The sequence below is a fragment of the Bombus huntii genome, chromosome 10 (genome assembly GCF_024542735.1).
Source record: "Bombus huntii isolate Logan2020A chromosome 10, iyBomHunt1.1, whole genome shotgun sequence".
Lineage (NCBI taxonomy): Eukaryota > Metazoa > Arthropoda > Insecta > Hymenoptera > Apidae > Bombus > Bombus huntii.
Window position 1 is genome coordinate 11,757,264 of NC_066247.1, and position 22,435 is coordinate 11,779,698.

Genomic DNA, 22,435 nt, shown 5'->3' on the forward strand with positions numbered 1-22,435 from the left:
CAAAAAGATAGGCCAAATATCGAATGTATTTTCAATAATAATCAGTTTTAGCAGTCTCTGTTTTTGTATATAGCTGTTGTCTCATTATCATAGGTCAGGCATTCTCAGAGATCCCATTCTCTGGAATCATTAAGGTTTCGCCATTGTACATTCTTTCCTCTTTTTCCTCCTCTCCCTTTCTTTCGCTCTCTATCTTTACGTATATTCAGGTCCACGTTATCGATCTATTGTGCAACGAGACGATTTGCATAATTGGCGCCGATATATTATTAAAAGGGTACATATGCAAATGTTAAAGTAACAAGTTGCTATCAACAGAAATTATTTGCTTACTCGATTGTTTCTCTCGTTATCAGCGTCGGTATTACTTTGCGTTAACGTAACGCTTGATGACACTATTAACATAGTTCTTAGGCTGGTATAAACATTTTGCACACAAATTAATTAGGCGGCTCGGTTAATTAACAGTCAAGTAAGTACGTTACAATGAAGTTGAATTAATGTCAAAGTTTTATCTGGCGAGCGTTAACTTGTTGCAGGCCGATAAACAGAATCATACAATGTTTTTCAAACAGTAGACATTTTTGTCTCAATATTCTATTAAATATATCGTTACAGCGTTAGAAGTCTCATGTTATTTCCGATTTTAACTCGTAGATACGTATTTTGATGCCATTTTGCTGAAACTGCAAACGTTTCATACGTTGTTTAGCAATTTATTAATTAAGTAATTATATGCTGATTAATTATCTCATAAAAGGGTTTATCATTGGTCATGTTATCGGTGACCGATGTTTCTGACTTAATAATTTTATGAAATTCCTGTCTCCTATGATAAGTCAAGGACTCGTATACTTCCCAGCTTTATCGGATTAGTCGTAGTCTAATTCCACACGTGACTCACAATAACCCACGACCTTCTTTTATCTCTGCCGATTGATAGCAAATTAACAATAGAAGCGAGTTTCATTATAACTGAAACGATCGTATTGAAATACGTTACTTTTTGCATCGGCTGGCTCGTTAGATAACGTCCTCTCAATATAAATTCCGCGTAATCGTTCTCACAGAGGATTGAAAATAATATTTTATCAATATTAATGACTGAGAAACGTGTATGCCTTGCAGTGGTTCTTCGTTTGTTCTAACGACAATCTATATGTCGTTGCATCGTTAATTCCTATGCAAAAGTATTTGTATAAACTCATTGGCAAATAATATATACATCTTTCATTTTAATATACTTTAAGTGGGATAAATACGGCTGGATCAATAACACATGCACAGTGCACTGTAGTTCAAAAGCAGCGCATTGGTAACCAATGACTACACATGAACAATTCGAGTTTCTTCAGATTAAATACGACACTAAATAAACACAACATGTAAAAAAGACATAGTTAAACATAGTTCAGGTTTCCTTTCGATCCATTAGACGGTTATTTTAAGCAATCGTTAGCCGGTGACCAAACGTCACAAGCTAAGATCATTTGTATACACACGTGTATCTAACAGCTAGCTTTCACGTAGCTCACCCTATAGACCGTTTACGACTATGTATTATTCGCTATACATTCATAGGTCGATAAAATAACTTCGTAGAGTCAATAGAACACCGTATTTTCCTTTTCCTCGAAAATGCATTTGAGTTTACATTAGTTGTCTTTTAGACTTTTCACTACAAGGTATATCATGATGTACTCGCGCGTGGTTCTCGCTAACTGGCTTTTTGGCTGTATCATGTTCGATATAATAAATCGTTTCTCAGTTGGTAAATTATCGATGAGATAGATTTATAGATTACTGGTAAGATTTGATAACAAAATTATTACGAATGTCTAGTAAGACGTTAAAACGTTATCTGGTCAGTCACCGAAGGAGTTATATTTCCCAGAAATCGCGAACAATGGCTAGATAACGAAGCAGAATCTCAACCAGTTAACATAGTACCTACTGTATCATAGAATTCAGACAATTGGACTTGTTCCAAGGGCGGAACACGTCTCGTTGCATGTAGCGTTTTGAAGATGCGCCACGCTAATTTTAATCGCGGTCTACCCGAAATAGCATTACGACTGCGCACTTTTCCTTCTCGAGACACGAAATGTGAACATACTTTATTCATGACAACACCATTCGTCCAAATTTACTGACCTTTTAATGCCATCCGATCGAACATGTCGAATTGCTATTTATATATAAAACCAGTCTAACGGCGTTTACCCCGGTGGTAGGCACGGAATACTTATCAATGGTAGAAAAAAGGAATGTACATACAAAATAGTCAAACTAAGAGACTGTCTGGACTGGATTAAGAGACGTTGGACGTAATTCGCTTATTACAATATAAACTCCCAACAGCGAATTATGAAATATTATAATGCGATGCATCGCCTCCAGCATGACTATCGATTATTATCTAGTCGAGCCTGTATTTTTCATCTACTTTTTCTTCTACAAAAATAGATGATTTTTTACCAATTCTGTATATTTCATCATTGAGCGTATAGTTACTTCACGCAATTGTTGCATCATTCTGTGATCTTTCACGTACTCCTTATAAACATTACTGATTTAACGCGTACGATTTTTTTTCATCATAAAAATATAAAGACCTATACAAGAGAAAGACACGACACGTAATCTTTTCCGTTTTCAATACGGGAGCATCGTTTTAATCCAATACCTTACCAAACAATTACATATTATCAAAAGGATCTTCTTATTACATTTCCTTGTAGCGTTCTCTTGCAAAATACTTACATCAAAAATATTGATCTGAAAAGTTATTGATCATCGCATTTTAGACATCATATTTCGTGTATACTTATCGATCTTCCCTGTAATCTTCATGTTTGTTGTCTGTGATGTTGTCTTCTATAAATCGATAATAGCATTTCATAGGTTTCAGATCTGCCACGAAAACATGTTGCGCCTCCAACGCGCATTTTTATGGATTTTTTCCTTAGTAGTCGGAATGGTAATTACGGAATTGGCGGTAATCGCTTCCAATCGGTATCGAGAACAGCGACGTGGTTCCCTAGTGTATCGAGGACACGCAAGTTTATCAGCGAGAATTAAGATTTTGCGCTTGAAAAATTCGTATCGCCATATTTCGGCTTCTATGTGATAAAGAAAACGAAGCAATCATTCTAATTAATTTGGACGTTTCTGTGTCATCAGGTTGAAATAAATAAAATACACATGTACATAGTTAATTTTGATAAATGCATAATAAGATTAAACAGATAGATAGATATTTCATCGATCTAAAATTCGAGTCGATGTTTCCCGAAGATCAACCTCTTTTTACATCATTGTCGAAGTATCTCGAGTTTTCCAAAGTATCTAGATCTTTCGATGTATTACTTGAAGTAAAAGTATCGTATCGCGTCTCAGGATTGTTCAAATAGTTTCGCAAGCCACGATAACTGTAAATTACAAGAAATTCTATTTGTTCGAAAATTCTTACATAAACGGAGACTTTCGTCGTGTCGAGAGCATAGATCGCATGAAATCTAAATATGGAAAGTTTCTCGTCTAGCTGTTCGTACGCCGTACGAACTTTTTTTCTTAAATTAATCAGTTATCAGCAAAACAACAATTATTGTGCAACGATTTATAGGAGTTTGACACTCAATGACAACTGGAAATTTTATCCCGGAACATTGAAAATATATTGTTGTTTATATATTTGCGGCATAAGCCTTATATCGACGAAAAATAAAATAAAATTAAAAAATCATCATAACACGCGCGTTGCAACCGTTGTAGAAAGTGTCACCAAGTGGGGCATATACAGTAAATGAGATAAGAGATTGTCAGTCTTTTTTCTCCCTTCTTTTTCAAAGTTACTTTTCTTATACCACAGCGCTCGACCCTGGCGCCTCGTTAGCGTAATGATAAACAATGCTTAAGGAACGTATACTTTAACCTCGACCTTTTGTTATTTATGACGCCAGTGGACAATATTGTACGTCATATTGCGTTTAAATTATTTCCTTTTTATTTCAATTGCCAGTAATTCTTTGCTAGCACTTTCTTCAAATTAATCGTGGCTACGTAATATTTCTTAAAAAGATATTAGAAATTGCAATTATTGCTATTATTATTATTATTATTATTATTGTTATTATTATTATTATTATTATTGATACTGCTAGAAATTAAACGTATTCGTGAATGGAAGATATACGATAACCCTATTGTTGTGACATTTGGTAGAGATAGAGAAAATTTACCAGAAATAGAAATAGGAGACAAGACGCGATAAGTTTATATAGTTGAAACTCGAAACATCAGATTTACGACATTGCTATAACGCTTCTTAGTTGTGCACGCGTACTTGCTTGGTTCCGGTCTGGTACGTGTCGAGTCTGGTTCGAGAGCGAGTCTCGAGGGACGAGAGAAGAGACTATTGCTACATTTAAAAGTCGTAATTCCACTCCGGGAGTAACATGACCACTATGTGTCTACCCTGTCGCGCAAAATACTCCACTGTGATGGAGTTGTATAAAATTTTCAGTCTGTGTTATTCTTTCGTATAGAAACAACTGAATTATCATATCTCGATTCCATTAATTAAGTATCAATAATAAAATAGCTGAGCTATTCAGCGAAAGCAAGGAATATCTTTGATGTTGCATCTGACTGACGGCTTTAATCGATTACCAACGCAAGTTTCGAATTCGAATTCTATAAATTATTCCATGACACGGTGATATTTCTTTCTCTCTTTCTTTTTTCTTTTTTTTGTAGAGTATTTTGCAAGGCAAGATACAGTTTCGATAGGTAGGTGAACTTTGTTTCCTTTCTTCTATATCTTTCTCTAAGATTCGCTTACGTCTATCTGTAAATATTTGTCGAACAATTTCGGATTTAGACGAGATTGTCTGATAAATCATGACGCATGACGATTCACGTGATTCGAACACACGGTCTTGTAATATTGTTGGCGAAATTTTTGGCAGTGAACGGCGCACGTTCCTTGCTATTAAAGATTTGGCGATTTGATCATTCATGCAACACGAATTCCAGTTTCGACAGAGTGCTCGGCAAAAGCTTTCTGCGATGTGAAATTGGATCCCATTCTCCAACTCGCGACCGAAAAACTTTTCGATGAACGAATACGACAACGATCTTAATTTTCAAGTAATCTATTATCAGAGAGTGTTATATGCTAATTTAGAAAGTCGATATTAACACGTGCCGTACATATTTAGATCGTAGATACGAAAGGGAAATTTTTAATAACGTGTTGTTAACGTTGAGTAAGAAATGGATGTAATTGTTATTTATGTGAAAATTTTCAGTAAACATTTTTGTATTTTACTTGAGCGAATATTCGGTAAAAATTTTGGTAGAAATAAATTTAAAAAGTTAGATCATTTAATTTATTTCATCTGCTATCATGCAATGTGTTTGCGGATCGGGTCAATTAAAAATATTCTAAAAGATAATCCAAAGTAGAAAATATTTCAATGTTCTAAAGAACAAACAATTCTTTTCCAGATCTAAATGTGTTCCATAGCGATGCCTGCTGAGCTACTTCTGGGGCATAGTCCTCCAGTGTACAGCTCGCTTCTGTACAGTCCCTTGGTAGCACCGACGATTGCCAGCAGATCGGTGCCACCTAGAATAAGGCCATGCTTGTCATCTGGTTCCTTGGCCATAGATAGCATTCGCAACAGCAACGATGGCGGTAGTAATAAGCAGAAGAAGAGGGTAGTGTTTGCCGATGATCGTGGCCGTCCTCTTACTCAGGTACTCGTTCTTAATTCCTATCTTGTACTAATTGTGAAAGGAAATAAAATAATCCTGTCTGTAACGCAAGCTTTACTTGACTTCCTACTTGTCTTTGAACTTTCTCGCGATATATATTTTCTTGTCTTTTATATCTTTGCAAACCAATTATTTTCCAATTTTTATTAATATTATATATACAGGGTGGTTGGTAATTAGTGGTACAAGCGGAAAGCGAGTGAAAAAAATTAAAAAAAATTTTTTTTTTTAATTTTTTTAAAAATCTATAGCGAGATCCGTTATAACGAGACGTGATAAAGTGCACGCGTACCGAGCGAAAATTCAAAGTCGATTTTCTCGAAAACAAAGCCTCAAACGAAAAATTTTTATTCTATATTTTCGACTTCTGTTTTCGCGTAGAATCACCCCCTCTCCGCTTGTACCAGCAGTTACCAACCACCCTGTATATAAAATATAATAGAGAAAATTTTAACAACCTAATTTTTAAAATATTTTTTTATACTATGAAACTTGTACACGGTCTCGTTTTGTTCATTCGACGTTAATAAAGCATTAATCAAATTTTATCTTCACGATTCGAGTGGCGGAAACTTAATAATTTATTGTTAGCTAATTTAACTTTACTCCTCTAGTAATATTATTCATGTATATTACAAATTGTTTAGAAGATACAATATTTTATATTTTGGAAAATCTACGTGTCTGCTACTGATACTTCATGTGCTTCTGTTATGTGATTTTTAGGTTCGAGTGATGTCGGAGCCCAGCAACGTACCTCCTCTGTGGAGTACCACTTACCTGGCTGGACTAACTGGACGATTTTTAAATTCGAAAATTGAGAATGATCAATTTACAGAACTCGTGTCACCTTGGCAAGTAACTTTCCCCCAGCCAGCTAGCGATTACCTCGCCTTTCGCCAGAAACTTGATCAGGAGAATGTCAGCCTGGAAAACGTGATAGTGAAAGAAACAGATCAGTGTCTAGTGGGTACCATCAAGGTACGTAATCTGGCGTATGACAAGGAAGTCGTGGTCAGGGCGAGCAATGACTCCTGGAAGACACACGAGGACGTTCATTGCACCTACGTCGAACAACCTGGTTCGCCCGCGCTGATCTTATACGACACTTTCCGCTTTCGATTAACTCTACCGTTAAAATCGAATATGATAGAATTCTGTGTACGATATCGTACTGATGGAAAGGAATACTGGGACAACAACGATGGAAAGAACTTCATCGTCCGCAAAAAATTGGAGGTATGTATATCTAATTTTTTAAATTTTTATAAAAATGTAAATCTACATTAGCGATCACAAGTATTAAGATACAACTTTCGTTTATTAGTAAATTCTAAAAAATTTTATTTTATTTAGTACTTTACGTATGAAATAACAGATTCATAATAAAACAGATTCATAAAAACCATTCAATTTGAATGTTCTAAAACTTATAGCCAACAGTGTAGATTCCTTTCCTATGTCACTTATTATATTATTAATTACTTTATAACAAATATATGATTCAAGGCTATTAGAGAGTACATAGCTCGTATCACAACTAGACCATAGTGCACTCTACTATGTAAACAGTACATGAGCTACAGTAAACGAATATAGTATGTAAAAAACACTTTGCACGTCGCAGCCACGAGCACCTGCCAAACGGTACGATATCCTGACGACAACCTGCGAGGGCTTCTCGAGCAACGGCATGCGAGACAGCATATCTCGAATCACAGACGCGACTAGGGTGAACGTGCGTACGTGGAGTGAGTTCGCGTCCTGGCAGCATCTCGCGAACGACGCTCCATACTGGTGAATTTTCGTCACTGGTCACAAACGATGTACGAAAGTCGTACGAATTCTTCCAGTCTGCTTGGTTTAATGATCACGAGACGCAGATCATGCGAGACGAGGGGGAAAAACGCATGTAACACACGTGACATACACAAAACGGTCGTACGAATTACGTGTCTATCTATATGAGAGCGCGTAGTATACACGAGCACCAGGAACAAGAGAACGGAGAAGAGAACAATGGTAAAAGGAGGGAAGCGATGGACTACAACTGAGATCAAATTGTGGAAGGACATGCTTGCATAGAAGGGAGAGAATCGGAGGTTGATAGCGCGGAACAAGCGAGAAAGGAGGCACTAGTCGCATTACATATATGGTAAGTTGATCTTGTACACCTTACTGTACATGTATAATGATTCTCCAACGATTTGTGTACGATATTTGACTAATTTTGCGAGTGAAAATTCTTTATTCGTGAATTTTCCTTAATAGGGAAGCAAGATCAGAAACACAGTCAGTTCTGTAAGCTCGAAATCTACTTGTTATTAATGAAGATACAGAAGATAGATAATAGACCAATTGATTAGCGATAAACAATAGATCGATTCATTGACAATTTATTAATACCAGAAGATAACGTGAAACTTTCGCAAAGTCACGTTGAGAGAACAAGTGTAAGATAACTTATAGAACTAACAATACACGTGTACAGGTCACGCGCGTATTTTTATAAAGGCGTCCTTGCGTGTGTTTCGAAAGAGAATCGAAGGAGAAGGAAAGGGAAACGAGCGACAATGCCACTGGCCCCGCAATCAGCATAATTCTGCGATTCGAGCCGTGAATAGCGTGTCGGAGATCATTTCTAAAGCCTAAACTGTCTTGAAAATTTGTGAAGAATTAGCATGCCGCGTTAGCATGTATCTTTTCTCCGTCCTTGCACTCACAGCATATATACGCTTAAAACTTTCTCTCTATAAATAACAATCTGGCGTGGTGCGACGATAACAACCGCGACCGGCGAGTCGCCTGACTCTAATCGCCTTAACTAAAGGTTGTTACCACGCGTGACAAGATACATTCATTTCTTCGTCCTCGCTTCATTTCCTCTTCTTCTCGTTCGTTAAGTCAATTTTATACACGGTCACACCAGACTTATTCAAGGTGGTATTAGATACTGGTGATAGTCATAGAAAATATATCAGTTTTCATAGTTAGAAGGGATACGAATATTTGTAAGTTAATGTTTTGAAGGAGTAGATCATAAAATAGTTACTAAATGCAATGGTACAATACAGTTACTCTGTGTACTAAATTATGAATATTTCTATGAACTAGCAATATTCTTTATTATAGTATTTTTTAAATAGATTCAGTATACATACTTGGTTATCTGAAATTTAGTGTAGGCAAATGTGAAAGTCCCTTTAAGTCGTAAGTTCCACAAGCGGAGGACACTTGCCTCGTCGAGTGCGAATGAACTTCTTTCAGGTCACACGAATTCAATCAAAGATACTGTTATCAACAAATTTGCCGCAGTTAATCCGTACTAATTTAAAAACATCGACCATAATTTAGTGATCAAGTGTTAATTCGCCGTTTATTTTCTTACGCGTGTATAATCATTACGTAAATATGTATAACATCAAAGTCATAGGGTAAATACGAGCAAGCTCTTACACGCTCTACTTTATTGGTAAAGTTTTCCCATCAACGCCTTAATAGTACTCATAGTTCTTCCGTGTTCCTTTCTAAGTATTTCACCAAGGCGACAATTTAAGAGTGCCTTGGAACACTTTATACATTGCGAATTATTTCACGGTCAAAAGAATCGGCAGCCGAATCCTTGGCCTACTGCCAGCTGTCCGACAAAGGCGAACACATTCTACATACGTATTAGCATAAAGTAGTCTGTAACATTGGAAATATACCTCCCTGATTCATGTGAATCTTTCAAGTAGACTGGACGTAAACGCGAGACAAAATGTTGCTGTGTTCAACTTAGCCGGAGACCTGCAAGAAAACTTGCGAAATCTGAGCCCTGTTCCCGCATATTAACCTACTTCACTTTATAGTTAAATCGGTCCATAACGTCGAGTCGGTTTTTGCGAACAGGTGACGTCGAACAATAAATTAAAAGATCGTTACCGTTTCGCCAACGAATCAAAATAACCCAGTGACCACTATAAAAAAATTTAGTTCAAGGCTCGAAAGCAAAAACACGCGTTTCTTAAAATACTGTTAAAAATTCTAGCAACTATAAATTATTTGTTCTAAAAGCCGTCTCTCCATCTTCCCGTATTCGAATTTGCTCTTTAGGTACATACCTAAATACCTGTTAGGTTGTCCTAAAAGTTTCATCAACATTTCTTGTTTTATATTATTTTATCGAATTAAGTATGATCCATTTTGTTTCAATAGAAAAATGTTGTGCATTTATTATTCCCTTATAAAACGGAAGAAACTTTTGGGACAACCTAATACGATGTAAATGCAAGCTAATACACACTTGCACCGGTTGAGGCGCGGTTGAGAAGTGGTGGCACAGGATCATATACCGTATCGGCTTCACGTTGCATTGTAGTCATGCCATACCACGCCTCGTAAGCTTTGTAAAAACTTTAAGACGTCTAGACGCGTGGGTTGACTGGATAATCTCGACCGAATTGTTGTTCGCACTACATTTACTTTTTCGAAGGCGTGCGTTTTTGCGAACGCGGTCGATACCTAATTTCAATATAGATATTTTACCATAAAAATCTCAATAGAAACTATAATTATTCAACAAGCCACTTGAAAAATTACGAGTAATTAAGCATGTACTCTGTCACGAATTTGTTACTTATCCGTCGAAAATGAACGGTACAGATAAGGACATAATTTATTGATAATGCAACTTAATTACGTCACTGATAAATATTCCGACCTTTGTCATAACGGAGACATAACTACAAACATCTGCATATGCTCAAGTAAACAAAGCACTTAAATCATAAAGATTTATAAGGATTCTAAAAACAAACTCGGATATAAGCATTAAATTTGCCTGTTTTTGTATATCTACATACATTTGCAACGGAAAACACATTGCCTATCATATTTTTGTATCGCATTTGTCACATAAACAATATTATCGAAATCAACAAATTTATCCAATGTTTTAAAGTCAGCAACGTAAGTCAGAGAAGCTAAAATAACAATCGTCATCGAGTGTCGCAGGCCTACCGTAGCGGTGACCTTTACACTGCATGACTCGTTGAACAATTCATTATGAAGCTAACAGTCTTGTTTGACTACAGTTCTTGTTTCCTCTCGTTTCAGATTGCAACGTGCAGAACAGACAATACATAGAAACACACAGAATAACCGTGCGAGAGAGACAATTCATAGGCTAAGTGTTTGCCGAACGTATTCGAAGATCAGGAATCAAGATATGATGGATGTTCGTTCCAAAGTTTCCCCAAGCTCTGTATCAATTTGGAGATCGTCAATACGTCTTCTTCACGATCGTCATCTTCCTTCTCCTCCTCTTCCTCTTTCCTGGAACTTGGCTACCATCAGCCGAGGATGTCCGTCAAGATAAGTTTCCACCTTCGAGTTGACCAAATCTCGCTGGTCTCGTCCGTTCCTCTTTCTCTCTTAATAACCACTCCCTTTTCGCGTATCCTTTCTTATTTTCTCTCTAACTTTTTTCTGTATAATACTCTCGTTTCTTTGAACTCACATCAATTGTTGTACGAATTTACGAGATTCTTTTAATGAGGTTTTTCTCTTTAGTTGGGGTGAATCGAGGGGCTTTAAATAAATAACGCAAGATATAACGAAGAGCGTAGCTTAGAAAAAGGATGATAAGTTCTAAGAAATTAAAAAGACGAAACTAGATGCGCGCTTAGCGGTTTTGAATGGAATGGTGGTCACAATCGTGCGCGCTATCTTGAACAGTCGATACGCAATAGTTTTCTTATACTGTTTGTCTCGAAACTTCTATTCGAAATTAACGTTATTATTTTTCTGTGGAAAAGTTTCGATATCGCGTGATACGTTCCAGTCCTAACCGCTTAAAATGGGAAAGTAACTATGAAGAAATAGTAATTTGCGCGAGCGCGACTCCAAAGTTGACCAGTTCTAGATCGTTGTCATAGCATACGTAAGAGCGTAATTTCGAGAAAGAGAAAAAGATCAGTTGCTTCTTTTCTGATCCGGGAATAATATTTTTTCTTTATTGTTTGACCGGTGCTAGCTACTGTCTCTTTATCTCTACTCTCTTTTTTATTGGAACGATTCATGATAATAACTATAAAGAGACCAAAGTTACGCAACCTTGTTCGTATTAATCCTGTATTGCTTGTTATCGTTCGATAAATTGGTATCAGTTACCACGCGTATAGAATACTCTCGTAACGTGTCGCGCCTTCTGCACGACAAATTACCCAACGATTAGCACGTCGATACTCGTATATACTCTTTCCTTATAAAATATCTTTAATCCCATATACATATACGTTTTCGTGTAATTGTGTATATGTCTTTATATATCTATAGGTTCTTTTTTATCTTCTTTTGTACTCTTGTTGGGACGCTGTCGATATTCAATCGTACGTTTCACGAACATTTAAAGAATAATATCGCAAGCAAATTTTGTTTCAAGACACGAAACTCAATTAAAAAATTCTGATCTCGACAATTTTGTGATGTATGCGCCATTGCGAAAGCATAAATGCGTCCTTACAATTGGAATCGAAGCTGTTACTCGCGTATACGTGCATATATAAAGTACAGTTACAGAAAAAAAGGAAAGAATTCGTCTGGAGGCAATATACGACTAAAGATATATTATTCCGTTCGTGTAGGTCTATGGCATGGTTTGATATCGAGAAAAACATGTATGTTCCATGAATCGCGTCCCGCATCAATGTTTCTTCACCTGGCTCTCAGAACGAATTCTTTTCGCGCACGTGTAACCTTACACTCAGCTACGAAATTCAATCTATATTCTTTCTTACTTTCTTCTCTATTATTTTTCATGAAGTACAAATCAATAGACTATATTATTATTATTACCGATACCATCATTGCTATCTCTACTATTAGGCACATATATCGTTATTACGATCGCATGACAAGAAACATATATACATATATATATATACATCATATGCATGCCAACGTAACACATATGCACTACGTACGACTGGTTCGTGCGTAGGAAAGAAAAACAAAACATAATTTGCAATCTTTTTGACTTTTATGCCCCAAGCATAACACCCAGAGAAACAAGTATTCAGGAAACGAGATTTTCTTTGCAGGGACGTCGTGTGGCATGATGATGACAGTACATCTTCTTCAGTTCGTGTGAAGAGACGGACTGCGGGATTGGACGATCGTGAAATCGCAAAGAGTGAGGCCGTCGAGTTTGTAGAATAACGTTGCGTGCAATTAGAAATACCTCTGACAAACTGGCAACTACTGGCTTTAATTCAACTTGCACGTGATGATCATCTTTTAGTCGATTTCTTCCTGGCTATCGACATCGACCTGCCCCTTCCGCAGGACTTCGTTCTCGATATCGCCTTCCATATGGAGCACAATGGTGTCGGAGTGTTTTATTAGACATTATATATCAGATCTTGACAATGATTATTGTTCTTCAAACACATATTCTTCTGTTGTTTATTCTTTTCTCTTAACGTCGTTATAATATCCTCTTCACTTCTTCATGTATCTGGGTCGCGTGACTCTTTGAGGTTTTATCGTTTGCCTTCGTATTAGGTCCTTAATATACACTTACAAGTTGTACCTTGTATTTTCTGATACATATATATATAGAGAGAGAGAGATTTTTTATATTTGTTAATTCTTCCTAGAGTTTTAAATGATTGGTTGTGAATGTATAGTATGAAACGATTCCTAAAGAGTCGGTGACTTCTTTGTGAACATTTTTCTCTTTTTTCTTTTTTTTTATTAGTAACATAGTTAATGATCGATCTATAGGAGGGCAACCAGAAACGATGACTGGAGACGAATCTTCCGTATATGTGATATAAAAAAGAAAATCATGGATAGGATGCCATTGTAAAAATGTATGTTTGCAGATCTACTTGTGCCCAAAGTGTTCACTGACGAATCAATTCCTTTTTGTACTTAACTGATCGGTCACAAATTCGTCTTGTCTGATATGATACTCACTTTATTGACACGTTTTTTTTATTTTCTGTAAGCAGAAATTACGGCAAATAGGCTGCCAACAAGTAAAATCCAGTAGAAAGGCAAGAACATCTCTTTTCTACTTTGTAATAAGAAGCAACTCTTCATAGCTCTCGACAATCTGTGTTTTATGCATATAAACAAAATTCACTACTTTTATTTAATCATTAATCTAATATTTTGTTAATTCCAGTGAGGCAAAGGGAAAATTAAGCACAGACTACTTATACATTACTGTTCCTCGTTGTACCTGTAACCCCTCAAGAATTAGCCCCCCTCCCTTAACTCTTCTTTTTGTACTATATCTTGTACTTGATTCATTCCAGATATTGTACATAAACGATTGCCAATTAATAAAAATTAAGTCACGGAAGAATATATCGAACGACTGAATATAGGAAAATCGATGAAGGTGAAGTTTTTTTTCACATATACATATAATATATAAATAATTATATGTTAAGTTTTATGCAGCTATATTAAATGGGATTAAACCAAGCAAAATACATTTACCAATACTCTACAAAGTGCAGTTAGAGCTTTTCCCGTTTTCTGTATATATATTTATTGAACGATCGCTATATTATATATGTATGAATAGCAACACAGAGATAAAGCTCAGTGAGTTCGACGAACCGTGATGATACGCCGTGTTTAATTCGCGTTTAGTCCGATAGAGCTCAGAAGAATGTCGCGAGGATATCTCTGTCGCAATCAAATTGTATAGGCGTTTGCGTTTGCGTATTGCGTTCATATTTCATGAAAATTGCAACTTCTTTCATGGGAGCACTCTCATAGCCTGAGGTAATTTAAGCTCGTATAATTTTCTTTCATAAACTGTCGGTACAAACGAATTCTGTTTCAGCGTTCGTGTACCTGATCTTCGAGTACTCCTGTGAAAGAACTTGAAGAAGTGTCCTTCGTCTACGTAAATAAGCTTTTATTGCTTAAATTCTTACCATAGTTAAAACTCCAAGTTGAGTTTTTAACTATGCTAGAAAGTTAATATTACGAAAAAGTATCCATGAATAAATAGAAAGTTCATGTTTCAACACGCTAATGCATTCGACCCACTAGATACATCAATTGCCAAGATATATATATATATATAAACCAGAGTTATCCTAGCAACATTACATTATAGTGTAATTAATTTATATTAAATATCGCGCATACGGTTGTCCGTTTTTGATGAAAAGTGTATAGAACTGGTTAAAACTCGTTCTACCTACCGCACCATCTCAAAATTAGTTATATACACGTACATTATAAGGAAAATGATTAAGGAATGCATGCATGTGAAACACATACGCTGTAACATATAGAAAAAATGTACAATTTCCTCTTGAGAGCCGTAAGACTGATAACTTAACACGGATACACAGAGACTGTACATATAATAATTTTTGCAAGACACAGGTTTGAGTTTCGATACAATTTGCATTGCAGATATACGATGCGCTTCTTGCAATCTATATATATATATATATACACATAGATCCTATGTACACAAGCTGTTTGTTTTTCATGGATAACGCGTAAACCGGTTAGACGATAATTTTTTCGAAACTCTCCTCTCTGTCGCGGTAGATGTAGCGTTGAGTTCGCTTATGAAAATTTGTTCAAACTTTTATATATATATATTATTCTTTTGCGTAGGAAACATATGAACACGATATAGTGTGCAGCGTATCATTATATATGTAATTATTTTCAAACGCTATATCACATTATATTTTTGTTTCGTTTCGTTTAGATAGAATATATGTTCCTCTTTTAGTTTATTTTATTAATATTTGGTATTCGTAACTCGAAATTAGATTTTTATCGCGTATTGTTATTATTATGGTTATCGATTATTCGTCAATATTACTTTTATTATAAATGATTGATGCCGCGACTGCGCAAATTGACTATTTGAAAAAATGGACATACTAGATTTTTTATTGTATAGCATAAGATGCTTTATATATACATATATATCAGATATTGAATTGTAAATATGCTATCGTGTTATGTATATGAATACACGATATTTAGAAATAAAATATTTTTAAGCCGGCATCGCTGCGTACTGTGAAATTTATTATTTGTATATTTCAGCTGAAAGAGAAATGTAATAGTAATTATATCCTCGAAATGGAAGGTACTATAAGCTAAATAGATAGCCGTGAAAAATTGTTATTTAATGATTTGTATTGGATTAAAATATACTGTAAAATTTACTATCGCTTTTTATTATTTTTCCCAATACTGATGTTTAGGAACGTATGGATACAAAAATAGAAGCAAAAATAAATTTTTTCGTGTAAAGCAGACGATACGGCTTCTTTGGTTGACTATTTAAAATTGCTCACGAACAAAGCTGTCGATGATTAAAAATGACTTTCTCTGCGTAATCACAATGTTCTATCGTCATTGTTTTCCAGGTATCGTGTTTTATTTATGTTCATTCCCAGCTACTTGTTATGCATTATCGGTAGAGGCGTGCGAAAAAATATCGCTTAGGGTCGGATCGAGTTGTCAAAAATATTTTGTAATTTGATATTGTCGGGATTCCCGAGAATTTTGAGATTCTCGAGAAAGTCGGGTCCTCGACAATTTTAAAATTATATAGGCGAGAATATACAGCAAAAATAACAATAAAACATGTGTTAGATATAACATTTTATCATAAAATATAATTTGCTTTATAATTTCATAATTCTCGAGAATCCCGACAATCTAGAATTACGAGACACGTTTCCAGTATTTTCGGGTTCCCGCACAGCTCTAACTACCAATCATTTACTAATAAAATTATCATATTTCATTCCTACAAAAATATATTAAGTTCTATTATAAGAATTAGGTTTAGAAGAAAATAACTATCTTTTTATTTAAGAAAATAGTAGATCTATAAAATAAACAATTTGTGAATCCAAACGTCGAATTTTCTTCGGTTAGCAGATTAAGTATTATGTAACATATATTAAATATATATTAATGATAAAAGAATAATCCTTTATTAATATTACATTATATACAGCATTTTAGATATAGATTAGATTAGATTGGATTAACATCTTTTAATATTATTGCACTGAACACATTTGCGCCTTTTGTATATGTACATTTCCTATATTATTCGTGGTGTAATTATATCAGTAATGCACTTGTTTCAAATGTGTCGTCTGCAAAAGCAATTAAAACTGGACATAACACGCGCGATCACAGTTTCCTTCAAAGAAGTTGCCACACGAGTTAAAAATGAAGAATGATTATTGCATTAGCGACGTACGACGCGTATATGATATTATGTCCCGCTCAAAATGATTCATTTTAATTACAAAGTTATGGATGAACCGGGTTACAATATCGACAATCGTCCTTTACCGATCATTCTTCCCAATCATCATAATTACATACATCTAGTGATAGAATATCATGGCACGATTAAATTAATTTTCAAAAGCCAATACGCAATAATAAAACCGACGTTTGTGCTTGTCAAACAGTATAGAACTATTTTGTTATTTCGCACGCTTCTCAGATATCCGAATTTTTAAACTGTAAGTTAGATCAACAAGGATCTTCTAAATTGATAGGAAAACTCTAGATATTAACAGAAGCAATATTTCAGTAGCAAATATATATAAATAGACAATTTTTAATAGACAATTCAACATTCTGACGATTCCACAAAGTAGAAGCGAGTAGAATTTTGTAGAATTCACATACCGTTACCGTTTGTAAATCGTGCAACGGGTTCGGATATTTTTACTACGAACTGAAAATATTCCTAGTATCGTTGATCATCTTATATTAAAACGAAATTTATCGAATACGAAGATTTTAGTTTACCTCGTTTAACCAGTTTGTGAACTTTTCAGTATGCATTCGAGAAGGATTATGGATCGTTTGCTCGTCCCACTACCAACTATGATAGAGATATGGAGGGGCATACAAAAACGACGGACAAAGGAAGACCCGAAGCAGTCATCGAATGGAGACAAGCGTAGAATTCGAAGGCTACGAAGTAGAATAAGATTGTGCGCAAAGTACGACGATGCGATTATCAGCGCGAACATCGATAATATTTTTCTCAGTTCTTTTGTGTTGTTCGATATCCTGTAATGCACAGTACGAAGGTAAAAAGATGCTTTCTCTCAGACAGCAAAACGAAAGATTATTAAGATTAGATCGATAAAAATAAAAGGATATAACAATAAAAGCTTATTACACAGCGATTCACGAAAATATTCAAATATTTACCATAGAAAACTTATGAACGTATTATGCGAGTTATGCGAAACTTTTTGAGATTTCATTGTGATCAGATTTGAGACCAATCTGAAAAATATAAGGAAAGTATATAAAAAAGATATCCTCGTAAGTAAGTCTTTATTCAAACATTTTAAACATAATTGTGATAAAGATGATTTCGTTAAATAATGTGCAAATTATGCAGTAACCTGTATAAAGTTTAATATAAAACATGCAATAATTATTCTATAATTTCTATATGCATTCTCAGGTTCATTTCAATTTTTACCAATATAATCATAATAATTATATCACATTACAGTTCTAATGAAGTGATAAATATTCGTGACATGTCTCTATATATATTTTCGTGAACCGCTGTATGCTATTTCTATATATCGCGCTTCAGTGATATTTATAATATAACATTTGAACGTAAAACATTTAAGAAATGTTTAAACCGACTTATTGTTATCGTTTTGTTGTGACTGGAAGCTTAAACATCATTAACACAATGCTAGAACAGTCGTATAATTCAGAAGATTTTAACGACGATAAAGAGCCTCGAATATTAATTAAAAGCGGAAGAAGGTTCTGTCAGGTCACGAGTATAAATATACTTGTACATTTATTTGAGAAACTGTTTTAGCTGCGTATAATTACGAATAAAGATTATGAGAAAGTAAGAAGAATATGGAATAACATTTTTACGTAGCTTAGTTCTTGAGAAAATCAAGTTTGATTATTTTTAATTAACTTAGTAACATATGGAAAACTTTATTCTATATTTTCCTCTTATTTTTTCATAAGGAAGCATCTCATGCTCTCTTGTACATTGTTGTTCGACCGAGCCCTGTAGGTAAATACAGATAATGTTGTATATGTAGTTAAAGTCATTAAATTTTCTCGGACACAAACAGGATGTTTTCGTCTTTTTTATCTAACATTCATAATTATTTTCAGGCGATTCATGCACTATCGATGGTACTCCAGGTATTTGTATAGTCCTCTCTCCAGCGAATTGTCCATCGGTTTATCAAGATTTATTGAAAGGGAAACCTCCATCTAGTTTATGTGGATACAAAAATTTTCATCCGGTCGTGTGTTGTCCAAAAAACACGCCTACGACTACTTCTTCAAATACAATCACAAGCACAATTAAAACCACAACCCCGACTACAACAGATCGAGGATCAGTCGTTACTAAAGGAGCCAAGGCCAAAGCAAGTAGGTGTTCTTCCCTAAAATTTGTTCAATTTTATTAAAGAATTAAATTTATCATTTTCAAGAAACTTAATTTCTTCGACTCTTTTAAAACTCGTGTGTTTTAGTGTGTGAAAAATACGCCAAATCCGTGTATCAGCTCGTACCTTCGCCAACTTTAACAATTGACAACCCACTAATCAACATATCTGTATGCGCGATTAAAACTCGTAAGCTGATCGTCGGTGGTACAAAGGCTGAACCAAAGGAATTCCCGCATATGGCTGCGATTGGATTTGATACCGACGATGGTATCGATTGGCAATGCGGAGGCACGCTAATTTCGGAAAGATTCGTTCTAACCGCTGCACATTGTACCTACAGTATGTACGGGTAGGAATTTCAAATTGTATTCAAGTCATCCAAGCTTCGACACCTTAAAATTCAATCTTGAACTTTCGCATGGAATAATCGAACTTGTTGTATCTCATGAGATATCGTTAATCTTTAATATAGTAACGGAAGAATGACGATATATCATGTACTTTAGACCCAACAAGAAAAAGTATTAAAAACGAGAATAATGCGAATATCATTACGATAGAGTTATTTACGGTAGAATAAGTCAGCGAGAAGATAATATATAAGGACTAATAAAATAAACAACAAAATAACTCCCAGGAATAAAATAATATGTGCATGCCATTTAATTATTAAGATGTAATTCTTTATAGAGGTAGAGCACGCTGGGTACGATTAGGTGACTTAAACCTCGAGAGAACGGATGATGACGCGAGACCGCAAAATTACCTTATTATTGAACGGATAAAACATAATAAGTACCAGAGTCGATTCGCATATCATGATATCGCGCTACTAAAATTAGAAAAAGACGTGGAATTTAACGCGTGGATAAGACCCAGTTGCTTACCATACTCTTTGCCGGATATTGGTACCGATGGTAAAGCAACTGCATCCGGATGGGGAAGAGTTGATTTTCGTAAGTACGATAGATCAAGGAATCTTTATTTACTTCAACTTTTTAATAATGTAATTTAAGAAAGCCTTCATTCTGAATTCTTAGCCGTTTTATTACACCGTTAAAGGTTTAATAAAATAACGTTCGATCTTTAATTTCAATCTTTAATTTTTTCCTAGTTGAGGACCCATCAAAAGATTTATTGAAAGTTACCATTAATTTGATAGCTCAACCGGTATGCAACAGATCATTCGTGTACGAAAGTAAATTCATACGTGGTATTATGGATGAGTGGCAAATTTGTGCCGGTGAAGTCGGAAAAGACACCTGTCAGGTAAAGATATATTAAAATTATATTTCAGAAATTTATATCTATACCGCGGATATTTATACAAATTCAAATTTTTATTTGTATCGTTAACGAAGTAAAACTTAAATAGAACCTTAAATAGATTCCTTCATCCTTTAAAAATATTTATATTTTCGATATTTCCTATATTCTTGCATATTATGTATTGCATGATATTCTATTCCATATATTTGAGTATATTTAAATTTTTCATAAATGCATAAACATTCGCAATCTATGTATTTACAACGAATCACACGAGTATTCGTATCCTCATAATTATCGAATTCGACGATTTATTTAGACAGGTAACATTTTTATTATTTTTCTTGCGGATTACAAAGGATATGACGTCTTTGGTTTGTTTTTGCCACTATATATTCCTATCTTATATTCGCAATTAGTCATTATCATATTACATATCATATTTCCGCTCCCTATTCATGATTTAACACAAAACAGCCATCTTTTATTACCTACATTATACCATATCCTTAATACTAATTAATGACTATCTACATATATTGCCTAAATCTAAACTTGTTAACTTAGTCTATAATAAACTACTATCCTACTATGCCTTCTAACCCAATTAAATCTTTAAAATTTAATATTAACAGAACAAATTAACCACTAATTAATATTAATCTGTCTCTTCTTCGTCCTCTCGTTCCTCTCCTTTTTCTCTTGTATATTCTAACAGCTCCATTCATTTTTCTCCCTCTTCTTCTTCTCCTAGAATCCTTCTAACGTGAGCTACGATATAGGTAACATCGGCAGCATCAGTTGATCGGTAACATTGGCAACGTCAGTTGGTCGATAACATTGGCAACAACAGTTGGTCGATAACTTTGGCAACATCAGTTGGTCGATAACTTTGGCAACGTCAGTTGGTCGATAACATTGACTACATCAGTTGGTTGATAACATTCTCTTTCTTCCGCTTTCTTTCAACCCGTACAACTTACAATTTTTATCCTCCTTGCTCATTCAATATTTGCCTTCTTTCATTTCATTACCAAATCTAAACTTGGCCAGCCCTCTCATCCTTTTTTCGCTCCACCCTTGTACCAACCTGTAACCTGTAACCACCCTTGAAACCTCCTCTCCTTTTATCCATCTATACTATTTATTATATCTTAATTTCTCTATCCTTTGCCATCTCTTTCTTTCTTAGACTTCTCTATTCGCCCTTTCTAATTCCTCGTAATATCCTGTCTTCTCTTCGTCATCTACTGTGGTACTCTACATCTCTTGTTAACATACAATAAATCCTCTCATTTCCTTTTTCCATCCTCCCCTTATTTTGGTCCCAACAACTTTTCCTCTATTTTCTTTCTAACATTCTTTTGGAAGCTCCACACCTTCTTCCTATCTTTGCTTAATTTGCTCTCCACGCTGCCTTCCCTGCTCGTGTCCTCATCAGATCCGCCTGGAGCTCTTTAATCACATATCTTGGCGTCCGTCAGTCCACCCCCAACGTTCATCACAAAAATCTTTTATGCATTCTTTCAATCTCTCTTTTCTCTTAATTCGATGATTTATTTAAATTTCCATTTGTGTAATAATAAATTACTATTTTTCGATAAACGATATATCAATTAAAAAGGCCTAATAATTACACTATATATATACTTTACATTCTTCATAAAAATATTTATTCTATGTACAGGGTGACAGTGGGGGCCCTCTCGTCATCTTCAACAATGATTACGATTGCATGTACAGCGTAATCGGTATAACAAGCATTGGAAAACCTTGTGGTCTCTCTGATCCTGGTATATATACTCGCGTTTATCATTATATTTCGTGGATAGAGAGCAAAGTTTGGCCAGACTCGTGACACAGAAATACAATGAATATAATAATACTTTTATGTTAAATTGTCTCTATATTTT

The 22,435-nt window shown here is 35.0% G+C and overlaps 2 protein-coding genes across 2 annotated transcripts; both read left to right on the forward strand.

The window, feature by feature from the left end:
* Window positions 1-5,532: 5,532 nt before the first annotated feature.
* Window positions 5,533-7,332, forward strand: LOC126870567 (protein phosphatase 1 regulatory subunit 3C-B). The gene is made up of 3 exons (XM_050628384.1): window positions 5,533-5,763; window positions 6,508-7,020; window positions 7,291-7,332. Exons 1-3 carry the CDS (start codon window positions 5,533-5,535, stop codon window positions 7,330-7,332), a joined length of 786 nt encoding a protein of 261 aa, XP_050484341.1.
* Window positions 7,333-7,587: 255 nt separating this feature from the next.
* LOC126870387 (serine protease snake-like) lies at window positions 7,588-22,420 on the forward strand. Its single transcript, XM_050628053.1, has 7 exons — window positions 7,588-7,936; window positions 17,634-17,891; window positions 18,970-19,233; window positions 19,338-19,602; window positions 19,944-20,209; window positions 20,368-20,522; window positions 22,210-22,420. Exons 2-7 carry the CDS (start codon window positions 17,810-17,812, stop codon window positions 22,378-22,380), a joined length of 1,203 nt encoding a protein of 400 aa, XP_050484010.1. The 5' UTR covers window positions 7,588-7,936; window positions 17,634-17,809; the 3' UTR covers window positions 22,381-22,420.
* Window positions 22,421-22,435: the final 15 nt, after the last annotated feature.